This window comes from Pelodiscus sinensis, chromosome 21, assembly GCF_049634645.1.
Source record: "Pelodiscus sinensis isolate JC-2024 chromosome 21, ASM4963464v1, whole genome shotgun sequence".
NCBI classification, from domain to species: domain Eukaryota; kingdom Metazoa; phylum Chordata; order Testudines; family Trionychidae; genus Pelodiscus; species Pelodiscus sinensis.
Window position 1 is genome coordinate 18,901,144 of NC_134731.1, and position 17,374 is coordinate 18,918,517.

The window sequence follows — 17,374 nt, forward strand, 5'->3', positions numbered from 1 at the left end:
TCCCTCCTGTGCCTGCTCCTCCAGTAGCCCCACTCTGATCATGTTAGCTACCCCTCTTCTAACACCTCCCTCTACACACCCGCCCTGCCTCTCTCCTCTGGTGCTGGTCCCTCCCCTGCAGGTGTCTGCCCTTCTGCTTCACCCGCAGAATCCCCTGGCACCTGCACCTTCCCTTAGCCCTGCCCCCTCCTGGTGCCTCCCCCTTCCTTTACTGCTTCTGTCCCCTTTGCCCTCTTTTTCCCTGATACCCATCCCCACACCACTCTCTGCCCCCGTTCCCCTCACGCCCGTACCTTGACACATGCCTTGCTCCATCCCCACCTTTCTCATTCCCACTCCTTCTTTCAAGCCTTCTCCCAGCACCTCCCCTTCTCCCCTCTAGCCCCCAATGTCCTTCCCCTCTCCTCTCCTCTCTCAGCATCACCCTGTTCCCCCTCCCACTGACACCTCCCCTCCTGCCCTTTTCCTCATTGTCTGTACTTGGCATTTGTCTCACCTCCACCCTGTCTCTTGGTACCTTCCCCTTTCTTCCCTCCGCCTCCGCACAAGCCTCTTCCTTTCTCCCTCTCTTCCCCCCCCATCCCCTCCATACAAGCCCCTTCCTCTCCCAGCCCTTCCCCCTAGTTTCTCCCTCCCTTGCCTTCTGCGGGGCTGGACTCAGAGCTGCGTGCGCCGCTGTCTTTTCAGTTTTAAAATCCTGGGCGTGATGTCATGTTACGCCCGGGCGTCTCCCCACTCACCTGCAAATGGGGTGCACAGCAGCAGTAACCAGCAGCGTGCGGAGGTACGGGGGAGCCAAGTCAAGCTGAGGGAGCCGACTTCCGGGTGCAGGGGCACGGGGCCCCCTTAGGCGCAGGGCCCGATTCGGCCAAATCGGCTTAAGGCCAGCCCTGGCCCCAAGCATTGGTTTTAGGGCCAGTTTTGTTCAACATCTTTATTAATGACCTGAATGAGGGGATGGATTGCACCCTCAGCAAGTTTGCAGATGACACTAAGCTAGGGGAAAGAGGTAGATATGTTGGAGGGCTGGGATAGGGTCCAGAGGGACCTAGACAGATTGGAGCATTGGGTCAAAAGAAATCTGATGAGGTTCAACAAGGACAAGTGTAGAGTTCTGCTCTTGGGACGGAAGAATCCCAAGCATAGTTACAAGCTGGGGGCCAAATGGCTAAGTAGCAGTTTGGCAGAAAAGGACCTGGGGATTCCAGTGGATGAGAAGCTGGATATGAGTCAACATTGTGCCCTTGTAGCCAAGGTGGCAAATGGCATATTAGGTTGCATTAGGAGTAGCACTGCCAGAAGATCTAGAGAAGAGATTATTCCCCTTTATTTGGCACTGGTGAGACCGAATAAAGGGGAGTATTGTGTCCAGTTCTGGGCCCCCAACTACAGAAAGGAAGTGGACACATTAGAGAGGGTCCAGTGGAGGGCAACAAAAATGATGAGGCGGTTGGAGCACATGATGTATGAAGGATTTGGGTTTATTTAGTCTGCAGAAGCGAAGAGTGAGGGGGGATTTGATAGCAGCCTTCAACTTCCTGAAGGGAGGTTCCAAAGAGGAAGGAGAGAGGCTGTTCTCAGTAGTGATGGATGGCAGAACAAGGGAGCAATGGTCTCAAGTTACAGTGGAGGAGGTCTAGTTTGGATATTAGGGAAAACTATTTCACTAGGAGGGTGGGGAAATACTGGAATGAGTTACCTAGGAAGGTGGTGGAATCTCCATCCCTAGAGGTTTTTAAGTCTAAGCTTGACAAAGCGCTGGCTCGGTTGATTTAGTTGGGATTGGTCCTGCTTTGGGCAGGGGGCTGGCCTCAATGACCTCCTGAGGTCTCTTCCAGTCCTATGACTCTACGACTCTGCACTTCTGCCTGTTACTGGCCCCACACATGGTAATAGAAGCTTCTGAGAGAACACTGCCAGTGAGGTTCTGGATTTCAATCTCTTACCTAGCAGCTTAAATTTGGCCTCCAAGACCTCTCTCCTGTCCTTCCCTATGGCATTGGTACCTACATGTACCACGACCACTGGCTCTTCCCCAGCACAACACAGAAGTGTATCTAGATGTCTGGAGAGATCCACAACTCTTGCACCAAGCAGACAAGTCACCATGTAGTTCTCCTGGACAACACAAACCCAACTATCTATGTTTCTAATGACTGAATTCCAATTATTAATATCTGTCTCTTCCTAAGAACTGGAATTCCCTCCACCAGAGAAGTATCCTCCGTGCAAGAGAATACCACAACATCCTCTGGAAGTAGGTCCCAACTATGGGATCATTTCCCTCTGCCCCAGTTGGATGTTCTTCTTCCCTGAACCTTTCACAATCCTCAACAGCATAGAGACCGTCTGACCCGGGGTGGGAACTTTCTACTATGTCCCAGAAAGTCTCATCTATGTTAGAGATGTGAACGACTAGTCGACAATCCGATAAGCAAATGCTTATCAAATAGTCAAGTCGACTAGTTGCTTCCCACTCCCTTGCTGCCTTTATCAGAAAGAGGCAGCCGAGGTGGAGGGGGAGAAGGGGTACTTCAAAGCGGTAGCACCACATACAGCCCAGAGCCAGCTGGGGTGTCCCCGGGCTGTATGTGGCGTTTCAAAGTGGCAGCACCACAGAGAGCCCAGAATCAGCTGAGGACTCCCCTGCTGACCTCAGGTTCTGTGCGGCATTGCCACTTTGAAACACCACATGGAGCCTAATGCTAGGCTCCCTACGGAATTTCAAAGCAGCAGCGCCACATGGAGCCAGGTGACCCCAGGCTCCACAATGCATGACCACTTCAAAATGCCGGGGGGATCACAACGCCAGCCGAGGACTGTCCTGCTGGCCCCATGCTCCCTGCAGCACTTTCACCTTTGAAGTGTAGCAACAGCCCTACAAATTGCATCAACTATTCAATTAGTCAATTACTTGAAATGTAACATCTCTAATCTACATACCTCTCTGCCTCCTTTACTCCTCCAATTCAACCAAGCTCCTTGTACCAAATGAACACATATGCTACCTATCTATAGGGCAGGTAATCATACACGCTACATTGGGTGCAATGAACTGGATAGCCCCCCTTCTGCTGCTGGATTTCTGCCTGCATTCTCCTTTTACTTCCAGAGCTTATCCTTTCTTGATGTTTGTTTTTTTTAAATCATGCAGTTTCAAGAAGTTTAAAGAACGTTAAGTGTATCTAGCTCCCCTCAAACTCTGCTTCTTTTCTTTTGTTTCTTGTTTTTTTACTGGAGAACCTGACAATGCTTTTGGGACCATCTAATGATCCTTAGTTCATTTTTAATGACAAACCTTTTGGTATATTAATCACCCTGCCTCTGTTTATAAACAAACTCCCTGCTGCAAAGGCTGGGCTGCTCCCAGCTTCTGAATTCATCACAGTCACACTGTTTGTGTTGCAGTTAACATTTCATGGTGCTTGAGCACCTCAGGGCCATATAACTTGCCCCCTATGCACATGTACAAATCTAGCTGCAGAATAAGGTCCTAAAATCAGATACCGATCTGTACTGTGTGTGTTTACATACACTAGACACATTAGATAAATGAGAGTTTCTTTAAGCTTTTCATTTTGTGGACATTTTTATTTTCTCATAGATTTAATGCTTCAATCTGCCATTGCTTAGTTCTCAAAATAATTCATTCTATGGTGTTTTAGAATGGAGTCAGCTTCCTTCTTATCGCATAAGAATAACAATTTGAAACACTATATTAGGTTAAAAAGTTCAAACTTCCATGCAATATGTGATGTCTTTTTAGAAAAATAGTCAATATTCTATATTTTGTGGGTGAACATCTGAAGGATCTGTATACTCAAATGCAACACTTACATAATGCACTATTGTAGATTTTGGTATGGTATGATTTATTGACTTCATGGTTAATTGCTTGAGGACAAAATTGGTCCTCAAGTATATTTATCACGGATACTTTTCATAATGGCAATGTAGTTTAATATAATACTTTGCTCTGCTTTAGCACTTTCATTCTGAGTTCAAATTCATTTACAAACTTCAATTAAGCTTCACCATGCCTCAGTTCCTCCATCTTGTATTGCTGTCCATTTCCAATTTGTTAGCAGAGGACCATATACTACAAGATAGACTCAAAAAATCTTTTTGTTGTCCCCTGGTTGTATACAATTTACTGTTTTAGTTACCAAAGAGTCAGTGCCACATTTGGAAAGTCACCATAGCCAACTGCCTGGCAGAATTAAATATGACTTCAGAATTTAAATCAATTCATGAGTTTTATAATAACTAGTTCTTGAACAGGGACCTCAGTGGTGTTTGAGAGGCACACAGGGTAAGTCATTGCCAGATAAGATTGCACATAAAGGTAATCCTAAAAAACAACCAATAGTGTAGTAGCACCTTAAAAACTAATAAAACATGTAGATGGTATCATGAGCTTCCGTGGGCACAACCCACTTATTCAGATGACTGGAGTATTAAAAGTCCAGATCCAAGAATAAATAAGTGAAGGGGGGAGGAGGAAAAAAAAGGAGAAAAAAAGACAGTGAACAGATTGTTCAAATAGTTACAAGGTAACCCTAATGTAATCCATAATGCATTATGCTGTTACAATGAACTGAACTCTAGAGATACATTATGCGCGCAATCAGCCTGCTTACTGACCAGCACACAACCTGCTTCTGCCACAACCTCTAGTGCTATAATCTGTTCAGAGGCTCTACTCTTTCTTTGGATCAAGATATTAGAAACAGATATTGATTATAGCTAGAATAGCTAAGGTACTGAGGCTGTGGGAACTTGCAAATTGAGAATAATTTGCCTCCTTCACTGAGCCGACACTCAGGTATACAGCCAGCTGAATCAGATCCTGGATCAATAATTACAGAGGGCAGAATCCAGCTGTATCCTTCAGCTCCAACAGAAATCTAGAAGGAAGGAAAGACGCAGGGGAATCTCTCAGGGTTTCAGTAGAAAGCCCATCCTCTGATGGGGTGTTTGCCCAACATGGAAAGTGGCTCACCAGACTTTGCATCACATCACCAACTAGGACAGAGTGCAATAATACCCACGGGAGCAACTGAACATGTCCATGCATTCAGCATTAGTACGCAGTTGATGACAAGACAAAAAACAGTTATAAAAGAAGTTATCTTAAGAGACTCAGTGTGTCAGGTTTGAAGAACAGCAGGTTACTATACTACAAAGTGAACAGGTGAGCAGCTCAGAGAGGAAAAAAAAACATATGGTTCCTCTGGTTATAAATGTACATTTGGGAAATAAAAATTATTCTACTGCAGTAGGTGTTGAAACAATAAGAGAATTGGGGGGAAAGATGGCATTAGGATCATAAGGCCAATGGAATGGAATAGAATAAAGCTTTTCTTACCTGTAGTAGTTTTCCTTCTGCTGGAGTAACCTCAGCAACATTAGCAAAAACTCCTTCCAATGTGATTGGCTCCACTTTTAAGGGGATCACCCTAATGATAGCCTTTTGTGCTGCTGATCTCTCTGACTCCACTGCCGCTGCCAGTGCCAGCCCATGGCCAAGTCCGACCTGCAGTGTAGCCATTAGCAGCCAAGGCCAGAGGACAGCCAGCTGCAGCTGGGGGCTAGCACTCATGCTACCAGCTGCAGCAGTGACTTCGGCCACACATATCGCTCAGGAATGCGTCCTCACCCTAGCAGCAGGTTTCAACAGCAGATAGAGATGGTTAAGTTTAAAGCTCTTGTGTGTTTCCAGTCAGCAAGGAGATGGGAAGGGAGAGGTGCTCAAGTAACCTACAGCCCTTCCTCCTTGCACTCCTTATTTTGGGTTCTTCTTCTGTTTCTCACCAGAAGAATTTCTCTTTCTTGGAATCAAGTGCCCAGAGGCCTTAATAAAATTAAAACCAAAACACCAACAATCGAAATCAGGTGTTTTTCCTTTTCCTCCAATGGATAAATCCAAAAAGATCAACAGAGTCTGAAAACATGGGCATTAAAAAAAACTCCAGCCAGGACACATTACAATATTATGCAGCACTTTAGTCCTGCCTGTGCTAATCACAGGGTGAGTCTTTGCCATGCAAGATGTGTCTCCACAGTTCTCAACCTTTAAGGATTACATTTCAGGATGATCAACAGATCGAACCCACCAATCTTAGATGCACTTGACCTTCTCTCCAGCTAGTTATCTTCTCCACATATCTCATTCCCAAAAGCATGAGCTCTTCCAAGTTAATGTTAATTACAAATATTAATGTCCTCCATCAACTCCACATAATAAAGAATAACGTTGGAGGAGAGCAGATATTCCCCTTCGATTATTTTAGCAGTATAAGTTCAGCACAAATATCAAATGTTTGCTTTTGAGTTGTCCTCCTCCAAATTTAATTCCTATTTTGCTAGAAATGTCTCGCTCACTTGGGTGCAGAATCAAGATTTATTCTCCTGTCTCGGCACAAGGATAGGAAATACTAGTAAACTGTGTTTAGCGTCTATTTTAAAGCATGTTTCTTCTGATCTTCAGTTCACAAAATTCATTAGATGAACAAGTCTTCTCAACCTATTTTCAAATTCCTAGCAGGCAAAAAGGCCCCCAGAACATGTTGAAAGTTTAAGCACGGGCTTAGAGCAAAAAGTTACAAACATGTCCTTGGGTTTTTGTATGCTATTCCTGTGCACGCTCAGGAATTGCTATAATTGCTTTGAAGAACATATTTAATACAATCGTAAACAAAAGCACCACAACATGAAAATTAAAAAATCGCTATGTGCTACCCAAATATCATATAAGAAATATTGAAGAGTCTTCATAATTGTACAGAAAGTAGAGAAATTTAGCAACTAAAATGACTCTCCTGAGAAGGGAAAAATGGATTTTTAAAGAAAGATCTGCAAACCCGTTGAGTAATCTGTCTGCAGGAATCTGCAGGATCTGCAATAGATGGAAATGTTTCTATAAATTCTGGAAAAAACAACTTCTAACAGCTTAATAAAAAAAAACTTGTTTTATATCTTACCAACCTGTTGCTTTGAAAAAAAAAAAGCTCTCTCTCTCTCTCTCTCTCTCAAACACACACATGCACTCTCTCACACACACACAAAAGGCAGGTAGATACGAATGGAATTCCACAGACTGAAAGACAATCCAACAAGATCAAAGGGAGAAATTTACTCCCGGCTGAAAGCTCCTGGGCCAGGCATGGCTGAAAGTTAAGCGTGCAAATGCAGTCGAAAGAGCTTAGAATGAATCCAAAAGCATTTCTGAATACTCCATTCAAATAGAAGAGTCTCTCCTCTCCTTATAGCACATACAATGATCGAGTCTAAATGTGGGGAGCGAGAAAGAAAACAAAGTCTGGAAATATCAGCAGTAATCCAGCAGCAGACCTGGGCAGGCTGCTATCAGAGTAAAGTAGGCAACGAATACCAGAAGCAAGGGTTCTGAATCTTGAGGTGGACTTGGAAAGTTATGTAGAGGTTGTGGAAGAGCTTTCTTTTCAGAAAAGCACTTCTGGATCAACTCCCTGGAGAAGGAAGCTTGTGGTTTGCAGTTTATGTTCCCCAGCTCTCTGCCTCCCTCCCTCTGGGACTGCAAGCTTTCTCTCTACCTGCTGACACAAAGTGAGGGTGGAGCCGCCATAGGCAACATCCCCACCCCCTTTAGTCTTGTTCGCAGAGCTCCTGGACTCCCTCTCCTGATCCACAGCTAAACTGCATTCAACAAAGTCCTTACTAACTGCTTAAACCACCACATGTATATCAGGGTCATTGACTGGTTCTTCAAACTGATATTAAAACAAACTCTGTGACCAACATAGCTAAGATAAAAGTAAAACATTAAAATGCAAATTCAGATCAATAAACAAAACAGGAATTTATCAGTGTGATGGCAGGCTCTTTCTCTGCCTTCCTGTGACACTCTGAATGGCATCAAGCCAGTATCTAAAGCAACTCCCCTCTGTAGAATGTACTGATTTATTGCAGCCTTATGTCTTCGGCCCTGGGAAGGACTCTGTCCATTTCACGCACAGCCTTTCTTCAGCTCTTGCTAATTTAGATTCAGTAGCCCTTTTCTAGTTGCTACTGCAAGAAGGTTTCAGGTCAGGCTGATGTCAGAGGTCTGGAATTCAACTGTTATTCTCCTCTAACATCACTGGGAGGTGAATAATACTATAGGTCAGACCTATAACCTCAAAGTAAGGTTGCAAGTAGAAGTTTGAAACTTGGCATGTGATGGATTTATGCTGGAGGATTCTCAGAAAGATATACAAAAAACCCTAGTATATACCATACAGAAAATATGTTATCCATTCAGCCTTGCATTAAGCTGGTTAGGAGAGAACCTCTATAAAACATGATGCTTATGAGAAAGGAATTGCACTCAAAAACATGACAGATTAATGAGGTTTGAGTACAAATGGAGCCAAATTCATCTCTGGTGAACTCCACAGAAGTCAATGGAATTACATATGGGGGAAATCTGGTAGATTACACTTTTAAGAAGCCTATGAGTATGACAATGATTTTGTAAGTTATAAAGTTGCTTTCAGGAACTATTAGTTGAAATATTTATTTTAAAATATCTGCATTTTAAAGTTTAACACACATATTGAGAATATAAATGCTATTTCCCTTTAACAATTTTAGTTGCAGATTATTGTATGTGCTGCTGTAATTTTACATCTCAGTGTAACCAATCCCACACTGTTCCCATTAACAAGAAAATGGTAAAATTACGTGCCCAGTTGGAGCAGTCACACTTTATTTACCAACTGAAATACATCTATGCTAAAAGTGACAAAATACTGAGATGTCCAGTCTGCTGAGTTTTGTGCACTACTCTACTGATTTCTTTAAGCAGTGAGTGTCCTTTCTCTGAGATTTAAGTAAGGATAAGGAGAGCTACAGCTGATAGTACTATGCATGTAAATATGGCAGGAGATCCAGCTCCATGGCCTTTTTTAATTCAAAAAGACAAATACTAGGATTTCGTAATTAATCATTAAAACAATAGAATTTTAAACCATGCCATGGTTCCTTGACTCGTGTCTCCGAAAGAACATAATATCTTTTGGTGTAGACTGAACTGAGAAAGATAAGGCAGGAAGCTTCATTATTGAATATGTAACAGTCTGGCAATGCAGAATTCCCGAGATCCTTATAACTTCATACTCATTTCTCAGTCAGGGCAGCTGAACTAGAAAGGACTCCCTTCAAAGCCTGTCACCATTCCCTTAATGGAAGAAGTTTCTAGGGTAATGAGACTCTCCCCTATTCCAACAGCATTCTCTGCATTAGTCCTAAGCCCTGCCAGTCTGGGGGATGCAATCAACCAAACTCCGATTTCAGTGCTCCTGCTGTACTGCCAAACTCCTTTTCCCTTTAACTATTTGAATGCACTTTATTTTTTGCTATTAGGTTTCCACGTTTTAATTTGATTGAAGGGTCTGAGAAGATGTAACTCCCTAAAACAGTCAAAGCCTCTGAAAATTTACAATATGCATATGATGAAAGATGTAAAATGGCAGTTCTGAGGCAGGTCAGTGTAATAGTGTTTCTGTTTAGTGTGCCAAGACCCAAGAGCATCCCCCAGCTTCCAACATTCTAGTTTGTAGCCTTGGTAGGGGTTTAAAAGATCTGATATTGGTTCATCCTATCAAACAGTTTGCTGTGAGGTACTGAACATAACATTAAGCTATAGAAAGATTTAGATGGCACAACTTGGGTTCTGACAAATAAGAGGCTTATTTTCTCTGCTTCTTCCTTGTGCATTTTCACAATTATATAGGACTGAGTCTCACTAACTGTAGAGATACATGAAAAGGCAGAAAATAATTAGTTACGTTTTTTTTAGTGCTGCCTCATTCACATGTACTGTCCTAACAACAAATATTGCACATACATCCTTTATCCTTCTGTCAATATTTCAACATTAATAAATACATAGCTGTTTAAAACCTTAACTCTACTGTCAATATAAATATAATTATATTAAACATGTTAAAAGTATCTTGTGAAGACCTACTTAAAATAAGCAATACAATAAACAAACAGATGACTTACCTTTATATCACTAGAATCAAATGAAATTATTAAAACAGAATAATGTTCCACTTATGTAAAAGATCCAGCGGCTGCTGTGTGTAGCAGGTGCTCATTGGTGGGACACATCTGCTGCTGAAAGTCTACAGCAGTGTGCTTGGAAGGAAGAGCATTTCCTGGTTAATCACTTAGAAAATTAGCTCATCTTTCCCAGAGATGCTCTCCTGGAATCCATGACCCACTCAGACCTGGAATATTGTGATCTCCCAATGCTTTTGTTCTGACACAATTCTCTTTAAAGGGCCAGTGTAACTCCAAGGAGATGCACTGTTAATACAAAACTGAGGCTATGACGACTACACTCCCCAACAAAGTGAGTTAGAAAGTTTCCAAATACAACACAAGAAAAGTTTGCTCCCCCATAAAGAAAGCCAATAGCAGAAGCTTTTAAACTCTCCTATTTACAGAGAGTCTCAGTCTTTTGGTTTCTAGGGAATTTTGGGCTGATAAACAATTACTGACTATTAAACACTCAGGCCGCTAGATGTTTTACAACATGTCTAAGTAGAAAATGTAACAAAAGAGATTCAGTAAACAATGGAGTGACTAGTTCCCCATAAAACTCACAACAAAAGCAAAAGGAAAGAGTTTTTTCAAACAGTTGAAATGTTCCAAAGTGCATATTGTGTGCCTCTGGGGTCTGATATGGAGAACCCAGTTGGCAATTACTGCACATTTTCACATGCCTGTCACCCACTTCTCACTCTCTTAATTCTTCTTTTGGAAAGTGCTCCTGTTTGCAAGCTACGTCCACCAGTAGATGGAGATCTAGGAGGAAAAAAGGAGCAGTTACACAATATACATGAATGCTTCTCATCTCACTGCATTCATTTAGGGCAAGGTTTGTATGTCTCTTCTCATCTACTTTCTGGCAGCTGGTATAAAAATGTAGCTACAGCCAGTCTAAACTTCAAGAGTTTGCAGGCCTTTGACTAGGAATGCCAAGAGCTCAGACTTTGTGCACCTGCACCTTTCTTAACAATGTTTATCATATACCTATCTACACTGAGATGAAACATTTCACAGCTGATTGTTAGTTTATTTGTGCTGCTACTTACCAAAACTCTGGCCTTTAGGCACCTACTGTTTTCTGCTCTCTCCTACAATCAGAAATGAACCATCCTGTATACAGGGAGCAGTTGGGAAAAGTATAAGCAGTGTTCAAAATCAACAACTTAACTGTCCCCAAATAAACCATCTTGTTAGTCTTTAAAGTCTTACATGACTGCTTTTTTTGTTTTACCAAGATCAGACTAACACAGCTACCTCTCTGTTACCTGTCCCCAAATGACATTAACTTAGGAAAAATATGGATTAATGTTCCTCTCTGAAATTTACATTTCTTAAATTGACTGAAGATGTTCTGCATTTATCCACAGGCTGGATTAGGGGATAGGCTCTGTAAATGAGTAGGGCCACATCATGTGATTACATGTGGTTCTGGGCACTGCATTTCAAGAAAGACGTGGAGAAATTGGAGAGGGTCCAGAGAAGAGCAACAATAATGATTAAAGGTCTACAGAACATGACGTATGAAGGAAGGCTGAAAGAATTGGGTTTGTTTAGTTTAGAAAAGAGAAGATTGAGGGGGGACATGAGAGCAGTTTTCAGGTATCTAAAAGGGTGTCATGAGGAGGAGGGAGAAAAGGGAGAGTTACTCACCCTGTGCAGTAACGTCTATTCTTCGAGATGTGTGTCCCTGTGGGTGCTCCACTCGAGGTTCTGGGTTCGTCCCGGTGCTGCAAACGGAGAATCTTCCTTAGCAGTAGCCCTGCCGGCCTGCACATGCGCTCCTGCTGCCTCGCGCTGTTTGCGCCATTACAGCTGAGCGCGGGCCGGCTTGTCAGTTTCCTCCCAACCGGAAGCATCTGCAAGATAAAACAGAAGCTCCGAAGCAGGGAGGAGGGTGGCTTGTGGAGCACCCACGGGGACACACATCTCGAAGAACAGACGTTACTGCACAGGGTAAGTAATTCTCTCTTCTTCGTTGAGTAGTGTCCCCGAGGGTGCTCCACTCAAAGTGAGTACACAGCAGTGGTCCAATGGTATCGGTGTGCTTCGGATTTTGGCCTCTGCTCTGTGGCCAAAACTGCTTGCGCCACCGCTGAATCGTTCTTCAATATTTTCGCGAGGGCATAGTGTCTGGCAAATGTAAGAGCCGATGACCAAGTTGCTGCACGGCATATGTCCTGCAAGGGCACACCTCTAAGGTAAGCAGTGGATGCGGCCATGCCTCTGGTAGAGTGAGCGCGAAGCCGTCCCGGTAAAGGTTCATGACGTAGGGCGTAGCAACGTGTGATACAAAAGGCGATTAAGTTGGAAATACATTGTGTGGAGAGCTGTTGGCCCTTTGAACGCTCAGCTGAAGCTATAAAAAGACGCCAAGACTTCCTGAAAGCACGTGTTCTATCCAGGTAGAAGGCCAGCGCTCGTCTGACATCGAGCGTATGTAGACGTGAGTCTTCTGGTGAAGAGTGAGGTTTTGGATAGAATGTTGGCAGGCTTATGGGCTCGTTTATATGGAAAGGAGAGTTCACCTTCGGGAGGAAGGGAGGATGGACACGAAGCAGTACCCCCTGCTCAGAAAATAATGTGTACGGTGAGTCAACAGACAGAGCTGCCAATTCACTAACTCGACGTGCTGAAGTGATTGCCAACAGGAATGACATCTTCATCATGAGCATGCACAAGTCACAAGTTGCTAATGGCTCAAAGGGGGGGGACAAGTTAGTGTGTCCAGTACTAAGGCCAAATCCCACGGCTCTGGTGGAATTGTGTAGGTCGGTTACAAATTCCCGAGCCCCTTCAGGAATCTTTTGGTGAGTGGATGAGCGAACAGCGAATGAACGTCGATGGGAAGACGCAAGGCCAAGATAGCTGCCAGGTGAACTTTCAGCAAAGCAATTGCCAACCCTCCCGTCTTTAGGTGGAGGATGTAGTCCAGGACTTGCTGCACCAGTAAAGAGAGAGGGTCAAGATTCCTCTCCACACCCAAGATTGGAACCGATACTACTTATAGAGGTAGGTCTTGTGAGTGGTCTGGCATTTGCTATTATCAGCACGTCTCACTGCCTGAGAGCAGGTCATTTCTGGCAGTTGGAGCCAGTTAGGAGCCACACCATGAGGTGCATGCGATCGATGCCCGGATGCATCATCGTACCGTCCTGTTGAGACAGCAAGTTGGACAGCAGTGGTAGTTGTTGTGGCTGAGCAACCGACGTTCTCAACAACTGCATCAGCCATGTCTGTCGGGGCCAAAAGGGTGCTATGAAAATCACTGTCGCGCCCTCCATCACTATCTTCTCCAGTGCCCTCGGAATGAGAGGAAGAGGAGGAAAAGCGTAGAGTAATTGGTGACGACTCCAGTTGAGTAGGAAAGCATCTCCCAAGGAGTTCATGCCGACGCCCGCCCGCAAACAGTAATGATGGGACTTTTTGTTGTGGTGAGAGGCAAAGAGGGCTATACTCGGGAACCCCAAGAGATGGAAAAGATCGTGAACAACTTTGTTGTGCAACTCCCACTCATGGGGTATGTCTACACTACCCGGCTAGCTCGAACCCCGTGCCGCGTGGCACGGAGTAGCTAGTTCGGATTAGGCTTCCACGAGGAGTACAGCCTAATCCGAACTAGCTACTCCGTGCCACGTGTAGCCGCGCGGCACGGGGTTCGAACTAGCCAGCATTTAAAAATGGCACCGGCCGGCTTCATGCAAATGAAGCCCGGGAAATTCAAATCCCGGGCTTCATTTACAACTGCGGATGACAACATTACCCCCGCTAGTTTGAACTAGCGGGGTAGTGTAGACACACCTATGTTGGGGAAGGAAGTATCTGCTGAGGGCATTGGCGATGACATTGTCCTTGCCGGGAAGGTATGATGCGCTAAGGGTTATACCGTGCCAAATTGCCCAGTTCCGCAGTCGTATAGCCTCCGCGCAAAGAGGGCATGAGCGCGCACTGCCTTGCCTGTTGATATAGTTGTTGATATACACCGTGCATATATTGTCAGTGAGAATGCGAACCGTAAGACCTCGGATCATGTGGAGGAAGTGCCTGCAGGCACTGAATACAGCTCGCAACTCGAGGAAATTTATGTGCTGTAGAGATTCCTGGGGCATCCAGAGCCCCTGAATTTGACGTGCTTGCAGATGGGCACCCCAACCAATCAAGGAAGCATCTGTTGTAATATGCACAGAGGGCTTTTGCCTGTGGAAGGGGACCCCTGCTAGCAGATTTTTGGGGCTATCCCAACATATTAGCGAAGTCCTGACGTGCTTGGGAATAGACACCGTTTTGTTTGTGCTGTGTACACCTAGTGTGTAAACAGTGAAAAGCCAGTGCTGGAGACTGCGCAGGTGGAGTCTTGCGTGTGACACCACATATGTGGTGGCAGCCATATGCATGAGCAGCTGCAGGCAGGTAAGTATGCGGGATCTGGGAGCAACTGACACAGTTTGAAGCAAATCTCGAATCAACTCGAATCTTGCTGTGGGTAAGTATACTCTTGTGCTCAGTGCATCAAGCCTTGCGCCGATAAATTCCAGGTCGTGACTTGGCCTCAGGGACAACTTGTCAAAGTTGATTCTGAGATCCAAAGCCTTGAATACCATCGTGGTAGTGGCAACTGCCCAGGTAGCTTCATCGAAGGTAGGGGCCTCTAATAAGCAGTCATCAAGATACGGGAAAATCGTGATATTGAGACGTTCAAGATAAGCAGCCACCACTACTAGGGTCTTGGAGAATACTCGTGGAGCTGCTGAGAGGCCGAAGGGTAACACGCGATATTGGTAATGTGCCCACTACAAAACGAAGGAAGTGCCTGTGGGCCGGATGTATCATTATATGGAAATAGGCGTCCTTCAAGTCGAGGGACACGAACCAATCCCTTTTCTCGAGAGCAGGGATAATAGAGTCCAGTGTAACCATCTTGAATTTCTGTTTCCGCAAGTGACGGCTGAGTCAACGCAGGTCCAGGATAGGTTTCCAACCCCCTGACTTCTTCTGGGTGAGGAAGTACCGAGAGTAAACCCTCTCCTCTGGAACTGAGCAGGTACCCTCTCCACTGCTCCCATTGTCAGTAGATGAGAAACCTCTTGCTGTAGAAGAGTCTCGTGAGGGGGTCCCTGAAAAAGGATGGGCAGTGTGGAGAAGCGGGGAGAGGATTGAGTTGAAAGGAATGGCATATCCTGAAGTGACTGTGTCATTGACCCAACGGTCGGTGGAAATCAGAGACCAATGGTGTTGATAAGGTCTCAACTGATGATGGAATAAAGCTTGCGGATTGTGTGAAGCCTCTGTCAAAGGGGTGATGCGCAGTCCCTCAACTGACACTTCAAACTTGCTACAGCTCCTGCTGGTGGCCGGGCACCTTGTTAGGTTGTTGTCTCCATTTCTGTTGGCGCTGTCTTGGCCTTTGCTGCTCGTATGGTTTGGCACGGAATGATGTGTAAGAGAAAGGTCTTTGCATGTTATAGGGCATAAATCTTTTATGCTTATATGGAGGTTTATACATCGCCAGCGTTCTCAACGTCGTACGGGAGTCTTTGCCTGAGTGGAACACCTGATCCGTGAATTGAGCGAAGAGTGACTGACGATCAAAGGGCAAGTCCTCTACCTTATTCAGCAAATCTTTCAGGGCAGCAGCTTGATGCAACCAGGACGCACGACGCATGACTACAGCAGTCGGTGCGGCTCGAGCTGCTGCATCGGCAGTGTCCAGAGCAATCTGCAATGCTGTTCGGGGTGTTGTGTAGCCCTCATGTATTACCGCCTTCAGAATTTGACATTTCGAGTCTGGCAGATGTTCTAAAAGAGGAATTAATTTTGAGTAATTATCAAAATCATGATTCACCAGGGGAGCCACGTAATTGCACACTCTCAAAGCTAAAGTGACAGAGGAGTACACTTTTCTGCCTAAAATGTCTAGGCGTTTGGCCTTGTTGTCTTTTACGGTATTTTTAGTTTGTGCTGTCTTGGACCTTTGTTGTGCAGCGTCCATGACAAGGGAATTGGGCAGACGGTGAGTAAACAAGAACTCCATGCCCTTCTGGTTTATAAAGTATTTCTTGTCAGATCGCTTGTTGGTCGGCAAGGAAGTAGCTGGACTCTGCCAGATGTCATCATCAATTTCCAAAATGGCGTCGTCAAAGGAGACTGCCAACTTTGATTTTTGAGAATGTTGCAAGTTCTTAAGTAACGGATGATGTTTTTGTTGAACATCTGTAGTCTGAATACTCTGAGATTGAGCAACCCTCTTAAAAAGTTCTTGAAACTGATTATGGTCTTCTGTTGGAGATAGATCCCCAGGAAAGACTGCATCATCTGGTGATGAAGATGAGTGGTTGGCAGGAGAATCAGGACTCTGAAGTACCCGACTTGGAGTGTGGTTGCCCTGCTGTCCCTCATGGGTCTGGATTGAAGCCGTGTCCTCCACAGGGGTTGGTGATGCCGCCGGAGGGTGGAGTTCTAATGGTGCAAGATGTGGAGACACCGGTCTGCTGGAATGCAGAGACCATGAGCGTGGGTACCTTCGATGGAGAGAGGAATAACGATCATCATAGTAATGGTCGTAGTACCTACTGTGACGGTATGATAATGGTGAATATCTCGGAGAATAGCACCTTGGTGTTCCATACCGACATGAATATCGTGAAGGTCTTGAAGACCGTGGTGAAATAGATCTCGTGGAGTAGCGGGAGGGAGATCTAGAATAATGCGCTCAATAACACTGTGGTGAATGACGAGGCGATCTGTAATGATGGTCCCTGGTCGAGCGATGAGCACGGTGATGGCTGTCCACATAGGACGAGATAGGTGACAAAGGTGGAGGAGAAAACACAGTGCGGTCTGGGGTAAGAGATGGTGTCTGAACCCTTCCCGACTTGCATTGTGCGTTGGACGGCACCAAGCAATTCAGAGGAGAGGACGATGCCGTCTGCAATGGGCTAGCAGGCAGTGAAGCAGCCTGCATAGCCTGACCGCAGTTTGATTGAAGAACCGGTGCTGCTGGCTCAACGGATTGCGGGACCGAGGGAGGTAATGCCAAGGGCTCCAAATTGACGGTGCCCTCCTGTAGCACCGGTGCCGGAGTGTCCGGCACTGAGGAAAGCGGAGATAAAGCCGCAGACACCGCTGCTGTGGGTGTTGGCACAGCTGTGCTCGTTTGCACATGCTGAGAAAGCCGGTGCTGGGACAGCCATTTCCGGCTTCAAATCGGCCATTGGAGCCGTTGTCAGTGCCGACTCAACCCTGGACCCTTTTGTAGAAGCCTGTATCAGATCCTTGGTGCAGGCTAGGGTAGGGGCAA

At 45.2% G+C, this 17,374-nt stretch overlaps 2 protein-coding genes across 2 annotated transcripts in view; both read right to left on the minus strand.

Annotated features, from left to right (window-relative positions):
• RNF43 (ring finger protein 43) overlaps positions 1-8,115 on the minus strand; it is an 88,598-nt gene extending 80,483 nt beyond the window's left edge. The window contains exon 1 of the mRNA XM_006126749.4: positions 5,369-8,115. Within this exon, the coding sequence (XP_006126811.2) occupies positions 5,369-5,602 (234 nt within the window). The 5' untranslated portion in view covers positions 5,603-8,115. The remainder of the gene's footprint in view (positions 1-5,368) is intronic.
• Positions 8,116-8,520: 405 nt separating this feature from the next.
• HSF5 (heat shock transcription factor 5) overlaps positions 8,521-17,374 on the minus strand; it is a 59,748-nt gene continuing 50,894 nt past the window's right edge. The window contains exon 6 of the mRNA XM_075905056.1: positions 8,521-10,836. Coding sequence (XP_075761171.1) covers positions 10,769-10,836 — 68 coding nt within the window. The 3' untranslated portion in view covers positions 8,521-10,768. The remainder of the gene's footprint in view (positions 10,837-17,374) is intronic.